The sequence below is a fragment of the Petromyzon marinus genome, chromosome 12, assembly GCF_048934315.1.
Source record: "Petromyzon marinus isolate PM22_M1 ecotype Great Lakes invasive population chromosome 12, UKy_Petmar_22M1.pri1.0, whole genome shotgun sequence".
Lineage (NCBI taxonomy): Eukaryota > Metazoa > Chordata > Hyperoartia > Petromyzontiformes > Petromyzontidae > Petromyzon > Petromyzon marinus.
This window is the reverse complement of record NC_133678.1, coordinates 2850644-2869441: the sequence shown is the minus strand read 5'-3', so window position 1 is coordinate 2869441 and position 18798 is coordinate 2850644. Positions and strand designations below refer to the sequence as shown.

Genomic DNA, 18798 nt, shown 5'->3' with positions numbered 1-18798 from the left:
TTACGGTATTCTGTACGGGCAATGGATCTGTGGGTTCAACATATCACGGTATTTTTTTTTTCTCAAACCCACTTCACCGAAACCTGTGAAAGAGAATACATTTTAAGGTTGACAGTCAAATTTATACAAGGTGAAAATGTGTGGAGCCAAGCTACAAAGACACATGGGGAGGATCGGTTTAATGGCGAAACCTTCGCAAGAGCTGTGCGTTACTTGTTTTGCTTACGCATTGTGCAGTTCAACTACCATCAGTTAAAGGTGCTGCCTTGCAATGTATCGGTCACGCCACTGCTGACGCAAAGTTCTCCTGAGCCCCCTCGGGAGGGTATTTTGGTCTCCTCTTCAACATCGACCAGATGCCTTGGAAGAGGTGGGACCTGCCCAGACTTTACGCTACTGCACATAACCTGCTAGCCGGAGAGCTGGAGGAATTTCGGAACCTTTCCCACGGTCGCAACTGTCACGCTGAGGAGATAGAACTGGTACCGTCGATGGCAGCATCCCACCACTACATTTCACTATACGTTGTTCAACATTACACTTTCATGCAATTTCCCCATCAGAACCAATTGCTATATTCAAACTTCTACGGGACACCGACGTTAATGTGAATATCCGGTACTTATTTTTAATATTCCTTGTTTATCATTCACAATGCTGTAACGTTAAACATAGCCTAGAAACCGCGATAAAATGCAACACATCCCACATTCAAAAACACACAGTTGTACTTCAAAGTATTTATTTACAATATGAATACCAGAAGAGGTTCGGGTTTTTTTATGCAATTTCTTAGGATTTCAAGCAGCCAGTGGCAGATCGTCAAAATCGGTGTTTCTGTTGATGCTTGCTCGAAAAAAATACATTGAATGTGTTTAAATGAAAGTAACGCTCCTATTTTAAAAAGTTGTATACTTTGGGACTGCCTTCCCAGCCCCTAGGTTTACAGATCTATCTCTGCAAGCAGATCCTCTCATTACTCGAAATCCACCAGCATTTTCTCATTGAACCACACACGAAGCTCATAATAAAGAACATTACTTTCATTGCATTATCCACTGGGCATTTTGTGTCGTCGGTCCACGGAATCTTGATTTTTTTTTTAAACCGTGGAGGCACGCGCGTTTAAGTCACTTTCGGCCGGCATCTCTATCACTTGCTCTTTATCTTGCCGAGCCTCTCTCTCCGTTTCTTGACATGCTTGGGAGTCTTTTGCTTCCGCTTTTCTCTCTGCGCATCCTTTACTTCTTTCTTTCGCTCCTGTGGAGAGAAGTCGCAAACCCGTTAAGGCAAACGAAGTCGCAAACCCGTTAAGGCAAACGAAGCCCTCTTTCCCCCCCCCCAAAAAAACGACCTGAAACGGTCTACACATCTGTTTTAGGTTATTTTGACCAACGCCGGTTATTGACTTTGCAACGTCACTCCGCACACAACCATTAATCGAATATTTCTGTGAGGGAATGTGACCCTAATGTCACTGCCAGGACCACACTGTAAATGATATTGCATCTCAGCTTTACCATTTCGAAAATACCCCCCCCCCCCCCGTCGTCCCAATTGCTAGAGTAAATACACATCATAACAATCTCGTGCCACATGTCTGTTATGCATCCATTAGTTAGCGGCCAACAAAAATAAATGAGAACTTTAAACAGACCGAGGAAGACAAATACAAGGCTGGGGGAGGGGGGCTGCGTTTCCAGCTGTCGCGCCTCCGTCAAAGACCGAAGCAAAAGGGCGTTGGGAACGTTTCTGCTGAAAGCCAACATATTAAAGCGCTTGCAAACTGTTACTCAAGCACACGATGGTGGTGCCCAAATATCCTCCGGATCAGCACATTCTCACGAATGTCTTTCGGGGGAAAAAAAAAAGTCCTATTTTTTTTCTTTTCTCACTCCACCATACAATCTTGGTCATTTACAACGGAAAAAAAACGACATCGGTATCAAAGTATTCATCATGATATAAATGAAATGTCATTAAACAGACTATCCGATGCGTTTTCAGGTTGTACCGTGTTGTTGTTGGGGGCGTCAGACGTCATACCGAACGATGCGAACACTTGTAAGACAGCGACACGGTCGACGCAGCAGTATAAAATTAACAACGGCAACAACGTTTCATGAAGCGTCATCTCCACCTTCTTATCCGCCGGCGACTCTTGAGGCCTGTCCTTGGGATGGACAAACCCCGGGCCGTCGCCATTTGAAGCGACGCATTCGTTGTTGTCATCGCTGCTGCTGCCGCCATCGTCGCTGCCGTTACTCAAGCTGGAATCGGTGTCTTCCTCGAGCAACGCGGGGACCTGCGGCGCCGCACGTCACAGCGGCACGTCACAGCGGCACGTCACATCGGCACGTCACAGCGGCACGTCACATCGGCACGTCACAGCGGCACGTCACAGCGGCACGTCACAGCGGCACGTCACAGCGGCACGTCACAGCGGCACGTCACAGCAGCAGGTCAGAGCAGCACGTCACAGCAGCACGTCTCAACCGGCGCGACGCGGTGTCCACCGGGGGCGGGTATTTTCAGCAAGTGAAAACATTAAACAGCTGTGCGCGCGCACGAGTGCTTCGATGGGAAAGAATGTGCGTTCGAGTTGAATCGTCACCGTTTGTGCTCCTGTGAGGTCCTTCCTCAAGCCTGTAACGGTCTGATATAAGATCTGGAACGAAAACGACTTGGGTTAGCATCATACAAGGCTGTGCACATTTAATGAGCTTCATATCGATGTGTTTTAAAATTGTGTAGCGGTGGTGCACTGCACTATGAACCCTGCAAGATACGAGTTCAATCCCTGGCCATGCACGGCTAATACGAGTGGACAGTACTCACCTCTCCTTACCAACCTGCACAAACGGGTATTGTTGAAAGCCCATCAATCCAGCAGTGAAGGCCCATACATAATTGTTAAAATTATATTTTCATACATCAGTTTTCAGGTTATTGAAATAATTATAACTGGTCTGCGGGTTATTGCAGTTAAAAAGGTCACTCAACGGGCGTCACATAGGTTTACTGCATCGGGGTGGAATGTTCACGCAAAGGTTAACGCACTCCGCTTTGAACCCGGTGTGACGCAAATTTGATTCCTGGTCACGGTTAACATCGGTGGCGTGTGAAATCTAAACCGAGCCTTGGGGTCCCCCCCCGCCACCTTCATAAACCCGCCACTGATCAGTGTGGTGAAGTTCGACGAAGGACTCCACTCTATTGTGCATCACATTATCGTGCAACGGGACATTTACTTTGCTGATAAAAAAAGCGGTGATGTTGCCGAGCAGTGGCACGTTTGCCGATTGTTGGGAGAGGTTCATGGTTCGGGCACTGCGGCCGCAATTGTTAAAATACTGCGGGGGCCTACGCGACCAGAAATACTCCAACCACGAACACACGTCGTCAGAAATACGCAGGCGTGACGCCGTCATGGTCCAATTTTCTTTTTTATTCACGGCAGAATGTACTTCCTTGGGTACAACAGCAAAGCAAGATCGCCTCCTACTGGCAAACTATACGTGCCTGTGAAACACAGGAGCGCCTTTCTTCGTGACAGCCTTGCACCGTAAAAATGACGCAAATGCTAAATGTACCATTATTGATGATTATAATCATTATTAATCACCGCCCTGGGAAGTTTAAGCTAAGGAGCTAGTCTCGTGCCGCGCGGGGGATGCGAGACTCACGTTGTCGTGCTGCACGCTGAAGGCCGCGTCCTCCTCCTTGGCCTGCATCATCTGGTCAAAGTCCCGCTCGTAGTCCACCACGTCGGTGAGTGTGCGGGGGATGTAGGCTTTTTTGAACACCTGCGCAACGGCAAAAACGCAGCCTGCCATTGCAACACTTCGGGGTGAGAAGCAAGGTCGCTTTTTTTTTAATTCGGGAAATTGGCAGTCGCTCATTGTAGTAATTAAGTAAACTCAAACAAGGCGAAATGCAGCACAGCCCTAGTTGGAGAATTTTTTTTTATCTGTAAGGCATATTTTCAAAAGCTTTGCAACTTTGTGGCCTATCATCCCTGCAAATGTAGCACCAATGCAATTGCAGCTCAAATTATATAATACCTTGCTTTTATCCCTGTGATGCGCAAGCTCTATTTTTTTTTATATATCCAGCGTCTTGAGATACAGTTGCATGTTAATACTACTGTACATAAATCCAAACTGTTAAGCGTTGATATTCTTGGTTCTTTCGGTAAAGTCACGTTGTTTCCCTTCAACGTGACCTTACCGAAAGAACCAAGAATATGAATCGCTGCAGTCACGAAAGCTTTAAATCAAAATTTGTTTTGCATTGCATTTGTAAAACCCCAAATGCTGGGCGTACTGTTCATGGCCACGTGGCACATACAAAAATGGCTAACAATAAAAATTAATAATTTGGCCCCCTTTGTGTGCATCTGTGTGTTTGTTGGAACGTACCACGTGCCGGTGACTGATGAGCCCCCGCCCGCTGCTGCCTCACGACGGCTGCCGCTAACCAATCGCATTCGACCGCGCCGTGAGATTTGGGCGTTCGCGTGCGCCAATCTGTTTAAATCGTTAATAAAATTGGACTGGACTAAAAAAAAAGCGATCCCATGACTTTTAGAATACGTAAACGATTCGCAAAACTATTGTCTAATAATCGATTCACAACCCTGCCCCACCGGTCCCCCAAAGCTGCCAGAGGGCAAGTCCTCTCTCCTCCACCTTCACTCACCTCTTCATCCACCTCGTCTTGGCAGGAGCGATCGTCTCCTGTTCGTGCAGATGCTACCTCCATAGCCTGCACAAGAAAAACAAAAACTGCTGCTATTCCAGTGACTCGGGAGAGACACGTTAATCTTAAAACACGAGTCGCAGCCTCCTCTATCCTTTAAACTCAACTATTTTATTCACCAGATAAAGCCCACTGAGCTCTTAGCTCTTTTTCAGAGGAAACACGCCCACACATGATGGCTCATCAAAGTAGCTTATCACGTGGGAATAATTTATGCAAGCCAAATAATCTACACGCATGTTTTCTCTGAATGTGGAGGGCAAAACCAGAGGACCCGGATAAAAATCCACGTTGATCGTGGAAAAAACATGTAAACTCCAAATATACGAGCATCATGGTCAGGATCGAACCCACGACTTCCTGTGTACCTGGCGAGGGAGATAACATCTCCCTACCACGGTCAAAGGTCAAAAACAACCCCCGAGTGCCTTTACAGTTGAAAATGGTGAAGAAGCGTGTCGCACACCTTATCCAGGTACTGGTCGATGTTGTCGCTGTTGATGGTGGGGTCAGTGATGAAGTCGAACAACTCGCGCACCGTCATCACTGGGACGTGATTCTTCTTGAAAAAATCTGAAACAACAATTTGTTCGAAATGTGTACACGCAAAAGGCACGAGGGGGCCCTTTCCCCGCAATTGTACGAGTTAGGACAAATTCTAAGGAGAAGTGAAAAGAAACGGAGGCAAAAAATGTTGCGGCCCAACGCACCATTCACATTACTGCAGTCCTTCCGGAGGAACTCGAGAGCGTGTGGGTGGTCGTGCTCCACCGACTGGGACACGTCGATTATGTACACCTCGCCCTCGTGGTATCTGCAGGCGCACAAACGACACGACGGTTATGTACACCTTTCCCTCGTGGTATCTGCAGGGGCACAAACGACACGACGGTTATGTACACCTCGCCCTCGTGGTATCTGCAGGGGCACAAACGACACGACGCAAAGACAGGTCGACGTCTGTGCGGCGGCAGAGGAGGATTTCGGTTGTAGAGAAAAAAAAATCACGTTTAGAAAAAAAAACTAATGAAAAACACTTCAGCAGACATTGACTCCCGGCCAACAAAACAACATGAAAAAAGGTGAATTCAGCGATATAAGTTTGCTCTAAACGCAACAAGGCCCGCCCTCTAGGGATTTGTGGAAGTGTTCTGCTAAAGCAATACGAAGCGTTCAAAAGGCTAAACACTTCTCAACTTGCTGGCATCTTGAAGTCACCAGTGGCACACTGTATCGTACACCTCAGGCTCGCGCTTATATCTCCACACTTGGCAACAACTCCCCAAGTCAAAGCCACACAATACAGGGGGAAGCATAGTGGGAGTACACCAAATAAATGTGGAATGGATTTTGCTGCAACACTCGACGATGCCGACAGCGGTATCGACCGCAGCAGCCTGCGACGCCCGTTGCACGCAGCGTTGGTCACCCATCCAACTGCCATCCCAGGCTCAACCCCTGCTTGGTTTCCCTAGTCTTGACGAGATCAGGCGCCTTCTGGGCGATGAGCGCGGACGCTTTTATTTCACAGGTATCAATAAAGGCGTCGTTCATTGCGAAATAATTACAATCGTACGGCCATTTGGAACTGCACGTTTTGAAACGTCGGCAACAACAACCCTCCCAAACTGGCTTCCAGTTGAACAGCACATCCCGTAGAGTCACTGATTTCTGTTACAAAGCACACATGGGCTGGGTCAACCGGCGTATTTAGCTTCCGCTGGCTCACAACCTCCGATCGGCCTCAAGTGGCCTCCTCTCCTCGTCAAGCCCGTCTCTCTCGAACCAAACAAGGCAATCGTCGCTTATCTGTCGCAGCTCCGGTCGTCTAGAATTCACTCCCTCCTCCTCTCTCGGTGTGCCGCACATCGACGTCGACCTTTTGTCAGAATAAGAAAATATTTTTTTGCTCTCTTTAATTTTAATGTCATTTTAAAAAGTTGAATTATTTCACGCTACAAATGATATTAATGAATCAATGTACACTTAAGGTTTCTTCGAGGCCTAACGAGATCGGGCACAGTCACACACCGACTGGCGCGTGGAGGCAGGGTGCAGGGCGAGAGGTAATGCTGCACACACCTCCAATTAGCATGGTTGGCTACGTACGGTGTCAAAGAAGTTCTACAAAGACAAAGGTCCCCGGTAAAGCCAGAACAGACTGTAGGAGCAAGTGCTGTTGTGAAGGCCGGCAAGGCACACGAGGGGGTAGATGGCCAGCACCACGCCCGGCCACCTTTGTCTCCCTACTGATGTTTGCACATCGTACCAGGTACTCATTTGAGGCCGAGTCGACCTAGGGGAGGCCCAGGATCAGTTCAGATAATCGTCTATGGTGTTGGCCGTGAGCGGCAATCGAACCCGGGTCGTCATGTTCGCAGAGGCAGCGCGCTCACCGCCACACTACCGCTCCCCATACACACGCCCAAGCGCGCACACACGCACAAGTGCGCGCGCACACACACGTACAGGAGGTTGAACTCGCTGAGGTCGGCGTGCACCAGGCGCGCCCGCTGGTACATGGCGCGCATGTGCTGGATGAGGTGCAGGTAGAGCTCGCGAGCCTTGCCTTCCGACAGCTGCACGTTCTTCAGCAGTGGCGCCGGCCTGCCCCGCGCGCACGTTCAACGTACACACGCACGGACAGACACGTAGAAAGAACAGCGTCAACGCAAGCGTGTCGCTCGGCGGTTCTTTGCGCAACCACTTTCACAAGTAACACGAGCGAAGCTCAGGATGGAAATTTGACTACACGGAGAAATGTTATACGATATCAATCCAGATATTCTCCCCCGTGCGGCAGTTGAAACAATGGACAAGTTTCTTAAATCCTCCCACCTTTGGCCACCCAGCGTTATAAATGAATGCACTGCACTTAGGCGATCGGCAGGTCGTGTGTGGTGGAGTAAAGCGTGGGCAACTCACAGCTCTGCCAAGACGTCCGGCCAACATGGAAGAATATGCCAAAAATACCCTCTCTGGAGGGCTGCTCTAAGAACTCCCACTAGTGCAGGCCCTTCCATCAGCAGTGGCATGAGCAACCAAATGCAGGGCTGCACCTTGACTTTTTTCTTATTAATGCAGTTCATCAGCTGATACGAAGTGTCCATGTACACGTGCGGCCCTTCATCAATCGACGACTGGGTGACGGCCTACCCACCCAATGTACATCACTGGGGGTGTTATCGCCATGCCGCACCCCAACGTTTCGTGCGGGTTGGTGGTGAGAAGCAACCGTAGGAACATAGATTTACAGTACAACAATGGACGTAACTGCCGTGCCCTCTGCTGCCAACAATGTAGCTGCCCCTGTTGACCAACAATTCTGTGTTTAATAATTAGGCGTGTAAACATCCCATTGAAACTGCAAAGTGATTCAATTACTTTTCACGATGCTCAAGAGTTGCCACGCTGTCAACTCACATGTCTCCTTTGCCGATGAAGCCCATGACCAGCACGTGGCTGCGAAGCATGACCGGTTCTGGACACGGGATTCCTGCCGTGTGCAACCTAATGATTGTACAGCACAAAGCAGTCACAGCGAACTCAATGCGGTCGCAGCGAACTTGACACAGTTACAGTAGACAAAGTATATAACAGACACACCAAACTCAGCATAGTCACAGTGAAATCAACACAAAGTTGACTCCACATGCACTGCCAGGAAGGTGCTAGCAATATCAAATGATCTGTGTATATTGAACTTCTTTTGCACCATACATAGCCGACCGTGCGAATTGGAAATGCTGTTGTCGGCCTGTAACTTCTCGCTGCTGGGCAACCCCCCCTCCCCATTTTCTACCATTCATCCTTTTCTCCTTGTCCGTGTGCAGCAGAGGCCTCTGAACTCTGTGATTTCGTTTCACCACCACTTCCACCGTCTTCCTCTTCTTTTGCCTTCTCTCGACCTCCACTCCAAAGTTAATTTTGTCCTTTGTTTCTCATCAGTTATTCTCACGACGCGTTCCTGGCCATTTCTGCTCGATGTATTTTGCTTTAACAGCATAATCGGTGACTTCTTGTCTTTCCCTTACTTCTCCATTCCTTAACCTACTTCTTAGACTTACCCACAATTATTCCAAACGTACTTCGGGCAAGATGTGCGTTCGGAGATATTTTAGGTTCTATATTAATTACTGCCGATAAACAAACTGAAATCCTGTGTGTGCAATGAGCCGTATTTGAAAAAAACTGTCAATAAACATTAGGGTGTGATGAGAGTTAGCGCGCAGGTGTTCGCCTTTCAGGACGCACGCCAAGGGTTTTGCTTACCTTGTTAAGTTCCTCATTTCCTTCTCCGCCCACGTCCTCACCATCTTCCGGGGATTTCCTTTGCAGTATCCGTGGCGGAATCTGCAAGAGCAGGGTCAAATGTCGTTGTGGTTGTAGATCTTTACACGACTGCGATCAGGAGGGGTCGCGAGTTATAATTTCTGGTCAGGGGTCAACTCGGGGCCACCATCCGTCCACGGCCAATAAAATGAGTACTAGTTGGGGGGAGGTCAACAGTGATTTCATACGAGGCAGACCCATATCTAACAGAGGGTCCTTGCCTATACACATCTGGCATTTGATCAACATTAGTTCAAACAAGTCTGACTGCTGATGAGACAGAGCGTGTGGCTGTGGGCATAGGTATGTGGAGGCGGATTGTCTACTTCTTTATTTCTTCCTAGGGGAGACGCATAGCCCCCACCACCCGCATCGATCATTTGCCATGAAAAGATTTCAGACATTCACCAGGGTACCTCTCAAGCCGTCCACCGACTCACTCACCAACCTTGCCGCGATCATACAAACGTTCCGGATCAACTCCCCGCCATTCAAAGGAAGACTATGATAGAGAATCATTCCCATCACTTGGCTCAGAGCCACCAGCAGAAATAAGCACTGCCCCTACGTTCATCTAGCATAGAAATACTATGACTTTACCTTTGCTACAAAGAGCAAATAAACAATGGTAATAACACACACACAAAACATGGTTTATAGACAGGAACAGGAGCCATTATGACCAGAGGATCGGTCCTCCCATTTTGATTTTCACGTCACATCACCGTACTGGAAGTACAGAGCCACACAGCCTTGTTCTAGACCACGGACTTTAAAAGTCAAAAGTTTGTGGCCACATTATTTAACACAGAAGAGAAACAATGAGACCAGTGTAAACAAGTTTAATCCTTGAGGAATCATCAATACTACTGCTGTCACCTTGTTCTAGACCACGGACTCAAAAGTCAAATGTTTGTGGCCATATTATTTAAGACAGAAGAGAAACAATGAGACCAGTGTATACCAGTTTCATCCTTGAGGAATCGTCAATACTACTGCTGTCACCTTGGGTCTCAGGAGGGCTTTATGTGGGACAAGTCCTCCATGATCACTGGGGGGAACAGTCTGGTGTTGTCTAAAGGTGGCAGTAAACCAAGTCCAACGCTTTCTAAAAAGAATAAAACACTGAAGACTCAATCACAAGTGTAGGCTGGAAATCTAACCGTAATAATGAAGGTAAAATAAAATAAATGAAAACTAAATCACGACATTTCGGAGTCAACACAAGTTTCCGTCTTCAGGTGGAAAGCGTCACAGCAATTTTGCTGTGAAGCTTGTGTTGCCTCCGAAACGTCGTGATTTAATTTAGTTGTTTTCATTTATTTTAATTTACCTACGTGACTTTACCGAAAAAAACAAAGAGTATGAATCCTTGCAGTCACGAACGCTTCAAATCTAGAATAATGAACTCAAATGGTGATTTATATAGCAAAAGGTACAATTGACAACCACAGGATTGAGCCTCCCATTATAACACCTTGCAAATCTGAAAGTTTCACGAAGTGATAATCCCGAGCGTTTTTTGTTGCCGGACCTGAACTCGCCGCTGACGTATTTGTCGCGGTCCTTGAAGATGAGGATGGACGTTTTGTAGATCTTAATGGCCCGGTTCTCGTTCGCTCCGTGCGATGCGTGGTAAACGTTCGCCTGGGTAAAGAATCAAACCAACAACCAGGATAGCTTTTCCCTGCTTTAGGACAACGGGCAGACACTCGGAACCCACTGCAAATGATCTCAGCGCTGGCAAAACAACATAGATCACATGCAACAACAAGACAACGCAGATCACATGCAACAACAAGACAACACAGATCGCATGCCACAACAAGACAACACAGATCACATGTGACAACAAAACAACATGGATCACATGCGACCAAATACTCTGGTACTTGCATGCTGGCCTTTTGGCATTCTCTGGTCTAACACTGGTGAGACTAGGCCATAAAGAAGGCCGTCTCTGGTGTCGGCCAATCAGTTCCACAGACAATGCGTATATTATCAGAGCATGTTTGTTTGCATGTTTTGCTACGAGTACGTTCAGGCTTGATTCCCTGCAATATCTTAACACCGGTCTTATTGCAGAAAGGGTAAACCCTATTCTTACTTCATATTGTGTATAGGTAGTCTGCTATGACGTACAAATCATAAACATGGACAGTGACTAAGAAAATGTAACAAAGGCTTAAAGATGAGCAAAGCAGCGTGATTATGTGCAAACTTGGAATTGCACTGAGAAATAGAAAAAAATATACACCGGTTAGAGAACACGTGCAACTTTGAGACAACATACTGACTCTTAAGAAAAGGGGGCTTGGGCATAAAACAACACCACTATGAAGGATGATGGCCAGTTGCACTTCTTTTGCACCATACGTAACCAACCGTGCTAATAGTTGTTGGAGACTAAGTATGGGAGTGGCAGCCAAAGGAAAGAACACACCAGAAAGCGCATCCACAGCAAAGATGCAGTGATGAAATTGGCTCGTGCACAGGTGCTAGATTATGTTTAAACCCTGCCTCGACACATTTATATTTTCTTGCTTTCGGTTATTCGAATTAGCTTCAATTTGTTTTCTTTGTTTTTCCTCCCCCAGTTCTTATATATTTTTTTTGTGATGGACAGCGCATTTGTACACCTTGCCCAAAAGCATTTTATAAATGTTGTGCATTATTATTACTGTTACATCGCAGGAGCATGAAAGATGGCAACCACTTGGAGAGGCCTTTGCCCAGCGATGGACAGATCACGGCTGACAATGACGACTATGAATAGAACTAAGCATGGGTCGCGTTTAAGCCAAACCTCCTTGCCGGTGCTGATGCACCCATTGATCGCCGTGATGACCCCTCGGCTCAGCAACTTGAATAGAATCATGCGTGTCCGCGGATCCAGCACCTGCAAAACAAAGCCAGCTTCGGCAAATGCAGCAAAAACCCAGGTGTTGTGAACGGGAAGAGCTTCTTAATCTAAAATAACAACCCGCAGTCAAAGCGCACACAAAAGATGAATTGGACACCTTAACCTACTACCTCTAACAAGTTAGCTTACAACAAAGCAAACAGCAAATATGGGCCTCAAACGTGTTCATTTTACTTGTAGCAAGTCACACAAAGCCTGTTTGCTTAGCATCATGTTCAGGAATGTCAACTTATTAAATAACACACGAGGTTCGTCAAAGCGATTGCAGGACTGCACTGTATATATCATTGTTTATTGAAATACGAGCCGAGTGTGCCAACGCAATATAATCATGAGGGCCGTTGTGTGCAATATAACAAAATAAACAGAGACAACAGACCTCCTCTTTCCCTATCACTCCACGTAAACCATATTATTGTGTTATGTACTATATGATTCTGCTTTGAACTAGGACCCATATCTAATAGAGGGTTCCTTGCCTATTAACATCTGGCAGTTCACCAGCATTGGTTTAAGTAAGTCTGACTGTTGAGAAGACACCGAATGTTAAAAAAAAAGTTTGGTTGCATTGTACACTGATAAAAAAAGAAATAACTCCCAGAAAGCCGTGTTGGTCGATAGGAATGTGCAAAAAAATTACTGTATTCATTCAGTAGCGTTCATCGGGGACATGGGAAACGGTGAATTGTCTGCTTATTTATTTTCAGTGTGGACCATTGTGGATTGTTCAAGCATCCTGTGTGGAGTGGATTGAGATGTCTGTCCAAGCAAACGGTGCACGGTTCCGAGCATCTGCTATCATTTACAAGAAATAAGGATCTTGACTTTCGCAACACCCCGTTCAATTGATGGAAGCAGCATTTACAAAATGATGTGCTAAACGAGCCAAACTTGACAAACATTACTCTTAATGGTGACAGAATACTCACTACTTCGCATCACCAATGATGGGGCATGCTCACATGCTGACGCATGTAAAATTTCAAAGTCTATTGTCAAATGTCCCGTCTGAATATAATAATAACAATGACAAGAAATGGTGGATAAATCTGCCATGTTTTAGTTGGCAGGTTGGCGAAAGTTCCAAATCAACATGTCATCAAAACCACAAAAGAATTCATTATTAAATATATAACATAGATTTTACTACATATATGGGAGCAGTTTAAATTCCTGAAGGATTTAGCGCAATGTTTTGTGAAATAAAACATTTTGTTTTACATTTAATTGTGCAATGCATCTTCAGTAGAGTTGAATAAAAGTGTTTATCTGACACGTTCGCTTGCTCCATATATTGTTTTCGCAATGCTAAATGTCACCTGTTCCACAGTCGCCCTGTCTGCCTTGTCCTTAACGCGGTACCTGGAAAGAAATAACACAAAATAACACGTCTGCATCGTCACCTTCGGCCATGATAAACCCACTGCTATACAAGGGTCTCCAAAAACCATCACCATCTCTTTCTATTCTATAATATAATCTGCCTGACGCCTGCACACAGGTCGATATCATCGCTCTATCTCTATGGTTGACATCCTCTCGGGTACAATACCTTCCTTGGCTACCTCATGGATATTATAAAAAAAAACAGAAGATCATGATGCATTGTTTCACAGAACACGGCACACTTTTCGTCTTTTTCTTTCCTTCAGATGCGAAATGTGCTCCCTTTAATTGGCAACTTAAAATCTTCCAGCAACTTCGCTTTTTTTTTACAATTTTGTTTGAAACGGTGTTTTCATGAATGAACAATTGTCATTTTTAACCTCCAGAAAATTTCAGGTAAGACATTCTCGACTCACATTTCAGCATCCTTCTGTCTGCAGCGCTCCGTCACTTTGTTTATCACAGAATCGGCAAAGTTCAACTTTTCTACAAAAGAAAAAGATCAAGCGTTAAATATTTTAAGTTGTAAAACTTTTCTATTATCATTCAAATTATCATGGACATCCTTACGTCAATCCACTGCTGGATGAAGGCCTGCCCATGCCGTGTTAGTCATGGAATTTGATTTACTACACTTCGCCACGTTAGCCAGTGTGGGTGTGGATGAATGTACGTTGAACTTCTTTTGCACCGTACGTAGCCAAGTGCGCTAATCGGAGGTGCGGGTTTTGGAGGGGGAGGTACCAGGATCGATTCATACATCACTCATCAAGGATGTTAGCTGTGGAAGAGCAATGAACATGGGATAATGGATTTATAGCATAATGCACTAACAACACCACCTCTGTTCATAATACACACAATCTAGATTGAAAACGAATTTCTTCACAACTGCTTTATGTGCTTAGTTTGTTGTCCTTCTCCCCACACCCCCGATAAGCATGGTTGGCTACGTATGGTGCGAAAGAAGTTCCAATATATACATTACAGTACTGTATGATAAGCCTATGACCAAATCACCAACCCGATCTCATCAGTTGAGCCTGGATCGTGCTTGGAAGGATGACCACCATGCAAATCCAGGTAGTTAGTAGTCTTCGGGGTTACATGGTGGGCAGCAGTGAGCAATGTAGCAATTCAATTGTTGTACTGTACAACTATGCTGCCATGTCTATGCTCCCCAAATTCACCGAGTACTGACCGGTGGTGAAGTATGGTCAAATAACACCCACGACCCAGTGTGGGCAGGACCTCATCCAGGGGTCGACTGTCAAAGGGCTTGTACGTGTACACGTAAGTTAAGATAATCATGAAGGTGTCATCATCATTCTAGGACACGACAACATTTTTGTTGTAAAGCACAGATAAACCTACCCAGAGAGATCTTATTTTCAAACTTTCTCAAAGCCTTGTCTTGTGGTGCACACATCTTCAATGCATTGGGCGCCGTTTGCCGATTGCACTAGAATGAAAAAAAAAACACAATGCAGAGTTACTGAAGCACCACATGCACAAAGTCAAATACAATCCCAGTGAACACTTGTTTTATTAACATTTTGGCAAATTATACAGGTTGTGCCAGTCCATCTGTATGGGTCGGAGTGTTGGAACATGGAGAAAGATTTACGAGAGGAAGATACAGTGGACATGAACTGGCTTAGAATAAAAACCCCGAGGGTATTGATGTGGAAAGATAAGACTCGGACAGAAAACGACTGTTTTTGGGGAAGATCCAGGAGCAAAGAGCTGCGATGGCTTGGACACGTGGTGAGAATCAAAGTGGATAGAATACCATATATGGAAATGTACATTATGTAGAATGAATAAGGAAAGCAGGTAGGCAGGAGTAAAAAAAGATCTTAACAAAAAAAAGATCACAATCATTCCAAGCAACGTGACCGATTCAAGCCTGAAGACAGCGCAAGACATAAATTTATCACCTATCGTTGCGGATGAAGCAGAATAATACAGCTGCCTTCCATTTTTTATTATTGGACCACATTACCTCCCCAGAACAATGACAAAGAAACCTCTAAAGGTGCTGTGACCCACAGTTTGAGAAATGCTGCTCCACTTCACACCGCGTGGTTTTGGTGGACTATCACTCTAGGGGAAGGTGTGGAGCAGCAGATACAAATACTGTGACCTGCGTTTGATTCCCAGCCACAGATGCAATCAGCGGGGAGCGGTATCTGCACCATTGGTAGACACCAATCACAAGCCCGCAATACCAGCATGGTGAAGTATGTTAACAAAAAAACCCATGACAGTCTTGCTGTGGGTTTGACATGCTGTGGGTTTGACATGCTTTCACATATTGACGAATTGAGAATGGCTGCATATTATTTCATGAATACAGGGGCCCCACCTGCTGGTTGTTACTCCGGTAGATGTTAACGCGCTTGGTGATATTATCAGAAGCATCGTCCCAATCCCAGCCGTCGTCATCTTCATCGCTGTCGACCTCCTCCTCCTCCCCAGGTGCTTCCTCCTCCCCTTCTCTCGCCACTGTTTCCACATCGTGCCCGATCTGTAGTCCCTCCGTCCCAGGCATTCCGCCGTTTGTGCTGCAAGCAGAGGGAACGCAGCACACGCAAGCCAGACCAATTCAAATTCATCGGTGATCATGCCTGTCAGCCAAGGTACAACTTTCCACTTGAACCAGGAAATCCTCAGAAAAGCCTCATAACTCTTTTTAAAGAATATTTTTACATTAAGATATTTGGACACATCCTTGTTGACAGCCTTTTGCAGTGAAAATCAGAGTACTCGTAAAAAAAGACAGCTGTAATGAGGAAATAATACTCAAATGTCCACACTGACGAGTTCAAGAACTCACTCATTGTACTGTCCTGACAAGCTCGCAACTCAGCCGACTTTGCAGTCTCAAAATTCCCTACGAGTCCCACCAACCCTTGTACCCACGGGAGCGGATCAAAAGCGTACGACATAATGTCCTGCTAAATGGCAACACAAACATAGCTACCAACAGTTCCCACCGCTTTCAATGAGGCTAAAACGCAGCAGCACAAAACCGACATCCTTCATAATAACCGTGGCGCTGAGTAATGGCTCCACATCTTTGCCTGGTGTGCTACCAGCATGTTTACACAAGCAGAATCAATCGCAATCCAACAACCACACTTTCAATGGAAAAATAACTGAAACCAATCTGAACGTGAAATGTTAAGCTACAGCCCAAAGCCTATTCCTGCCAATGTCATTGCATGATGTCACGCGCTTAAGATAATTGGATGCTATATATGCATTTCCCCCAATATTAAAATATGCTCACAATGTCCCCCCCCCCCATATATAAAATAGATTTGTTTATATGATTGTGGTTATGGTTGTACTTTATTAATCCCTAATCTCTGCCATTACATACAATTAAACAATGGTTAAAAAACAGAGCAATGTAATACAATACACTATTAGGCATTATTGTAAACAAAAACAATTCCATCATGCGTTAGTGATTTTGTTTATATTTTAGGCAGGAAATTATTTTCAAATTTTGATTTTTTTTCTCTGGGGGGGCGGGGGGGGGGGACCCCCTGGAAGATTTGGTCCCCCCCAATGTTGACTCCATGGCTACGGTCTTGATTTCCACACGACAAGCCACTTCGTTGAGCCCATCATTCGTAGGCAGGTCGCTTCTGAAAACGAGCTGTATAAGCAGCTCGTTGGGCCCTTACCTGGTGAAGTAAAACAAAGTTTAGTTTAGTCGAGTCGTTATATGGCTTCACGAATTATTACGGCGACTTCACGAAAGCCCTTCGGTCACTCTACTGCTGGATGAGGGTGTCCCCCACACCGTGCGGATCGTGGGAGGGGAGTTACGTGACCATACTTCACCACGCTGGTCAGTAGTGCGAGTTGGTTAAAGTAAAAGAGCAAAGTAGGCACGTTAGGAGCATAGAAGAGTGGAGCGGATTTTGATGAACTGTCCTCACAATCATCGTAGGAGCCTACAATTTAACGTAGGATTTTTATTTAAAAAAAACTATGAATACGAAGTGAAGACAGTTGTATAATGCTTATGCTCAGAACTGTAGTTGTATCGTAGAGTAACAGTATAAAATTTATAACGTCCGCTTTAAATTGCAAAGCGTGAGGCTTCGCCCCCTACCGACCCACGAAACGTCGTCTCTTTAAACAACACCGCCGCTGCTCGTTTAATAAATACCACACTTCTTTAACAACAACAAACTTTTAGTTTCAACTACGTCGACAACCCGTAACAGTCCCCGTGTTTCAAACTCGTTAATTTGTTAAAGCGGAGTAACTGCGTCGCCCCAGAGGTCTCATACCCCCCCCCCCCCCACCACGACCGTTCCACCCCTGCCGAGCGAGTGGCACCTCCGCCGGCAGGGCTGCTAAGGCAAGCACGAGGCTTCGTGACCGGGACGAGAGGGTGGTGGGCCCTCCTCTTTCTAATCCCTCCACCATCCCCGCTGCTCTCCTCTCGCTCCTCGAACCTCTTCTCGCGCTCGTCTGTGGCACCGTTGACGGCGTCGTCGGCTTCGGCGTCGTCGAACTGCCCCGGAACGATTGCGAGGGACGAGTACGACCGCTCCATCGCCTTCCCCACCTCCACGTGGGAGCCGGGAACGTGAGAATAGCAGCACCCCGCCCCTCCACCCCTCCACCCCGCTCGCCCCCACCCCTCCACCCCGCTCGCCCCCACCCCTGCACCCCGCTCACCCCCCCCCTCCACCCCTCCACCCCGCTCACCCCCACCCCTCCACCCCGCTCACCCCCACCCCTGCACCCCGCTCACCCCCACCCCTCCACCCCGCTCCACCCCCCCCCTTCACCCCGCTCACCCCCACCCCTCCACCCCGCTCACCCCCACCCCTCCACCCCGCTCACCCCCACCCCTCCACCCCCACCCCGCCCCCCCCACCCCCCCCTCCACCCCGCCCCTCCACCCCCACCCCTCCACCACGCCCTCCACCCCCACCCCTCCACCCAGCCCCCTCCACCCCGCCCTCCACCCCCACCCCGCCCCTCCACCCCGCCCTCCACCCTGCCCTCCACCCCCACCCCGCTCACCCCCCCTCCACCCCACTCACCCCCCCTCCACCCCACTCACCCCCCCTCCACCCCGCTCACCCCCCCTCCACCCCGCTCACCCCCCCCCCTCCACCCCGCTCACCCCCCCTCCACCCCGCTCACCCCCCCTCCACCCCGCTCACCCCCCCTCCACCCCGCTCACCCCCCTCCACCCCACTCACCCCCCCTCCACCCCACTCACCCCCCCTCCACCCCGCTCACCCCCCCCCACCCCGCTCACCCCCCCCCCTCCACCCCGCTCACCCCCCCCCCCTCCACCCCGCTCACCCCCCCTCCACCCCACTCACCCCCCCTCCACCCCGCTCACCCCCCTCCAC

At 47.4% G+C, this 18798-nt stretch overlaps 1 protein-coding gene across 1 annotated transcript; it reads right to left on the bottom strand.

The window, feature by feature from the left end:
- Window positions 1-725: 725 nt before the first annotated feature.
- RIOK1 (RIO kinase 1) lies at window positions 726-18045 on the bottom strand. Its single transcript, XM_032953004.2, has 17 exons — window positions 17884-18045; window positions 15771-15969; window positions 14777-14864; window positions 13819-13888; window positions 13336-13378; window positions 11900-11992; window positions 10628-10740; window positions 9034-9114; window positions 8185-8271; window positions 7231-7368; window positions 5472-5575; window positions 5228-5334; window positions 4702-4767; window positions 3687-3806; window positions 2615-2668; window positions 2141-2305; window positions 726-1260 (listed from the first exon to the last, which is right to left on the bottom strand). The coding sequence occupies exons 1-17, from the start codon at window positions 17982-17984 to the stop codon at window positions 1153-1155; spliced, it is 1737 nt and encodes a 578-aa protein (XP_032808895.2). The 5' UTR covers window positions 17985-18045; the 3' UTR covers window positions 726-1152.
- Between the last annotated feature and the right edge of the window lie 753 nt (window positions 18046-18798).

Bases quoted from the DNA above. Each gene is read 5' to 3' on its own strand.
- RIOK1 (XM_032953004.2), bottom strand. From the start codon at position 17,984: ATGGAGCGGTCGTACTCGTCCCTCGCAATCGTTCCGGGGCAGTTCGAC. The intron at 13,889-14,776 runs GTAGGTTTATCT...TTTCTTTTGTAG, and splicing joins TGAAAATAAGATCTCTCTGG to AAAAGTTGAACTTTGCCGAT. The intron at 3,807-4,701 runs GTGAGTGAAGGT...GCCGTTGCGCAG, and splicing joins AAGACGAGGTGGATGAAGAG to GTGTTCAAAAAAGCCTACAT.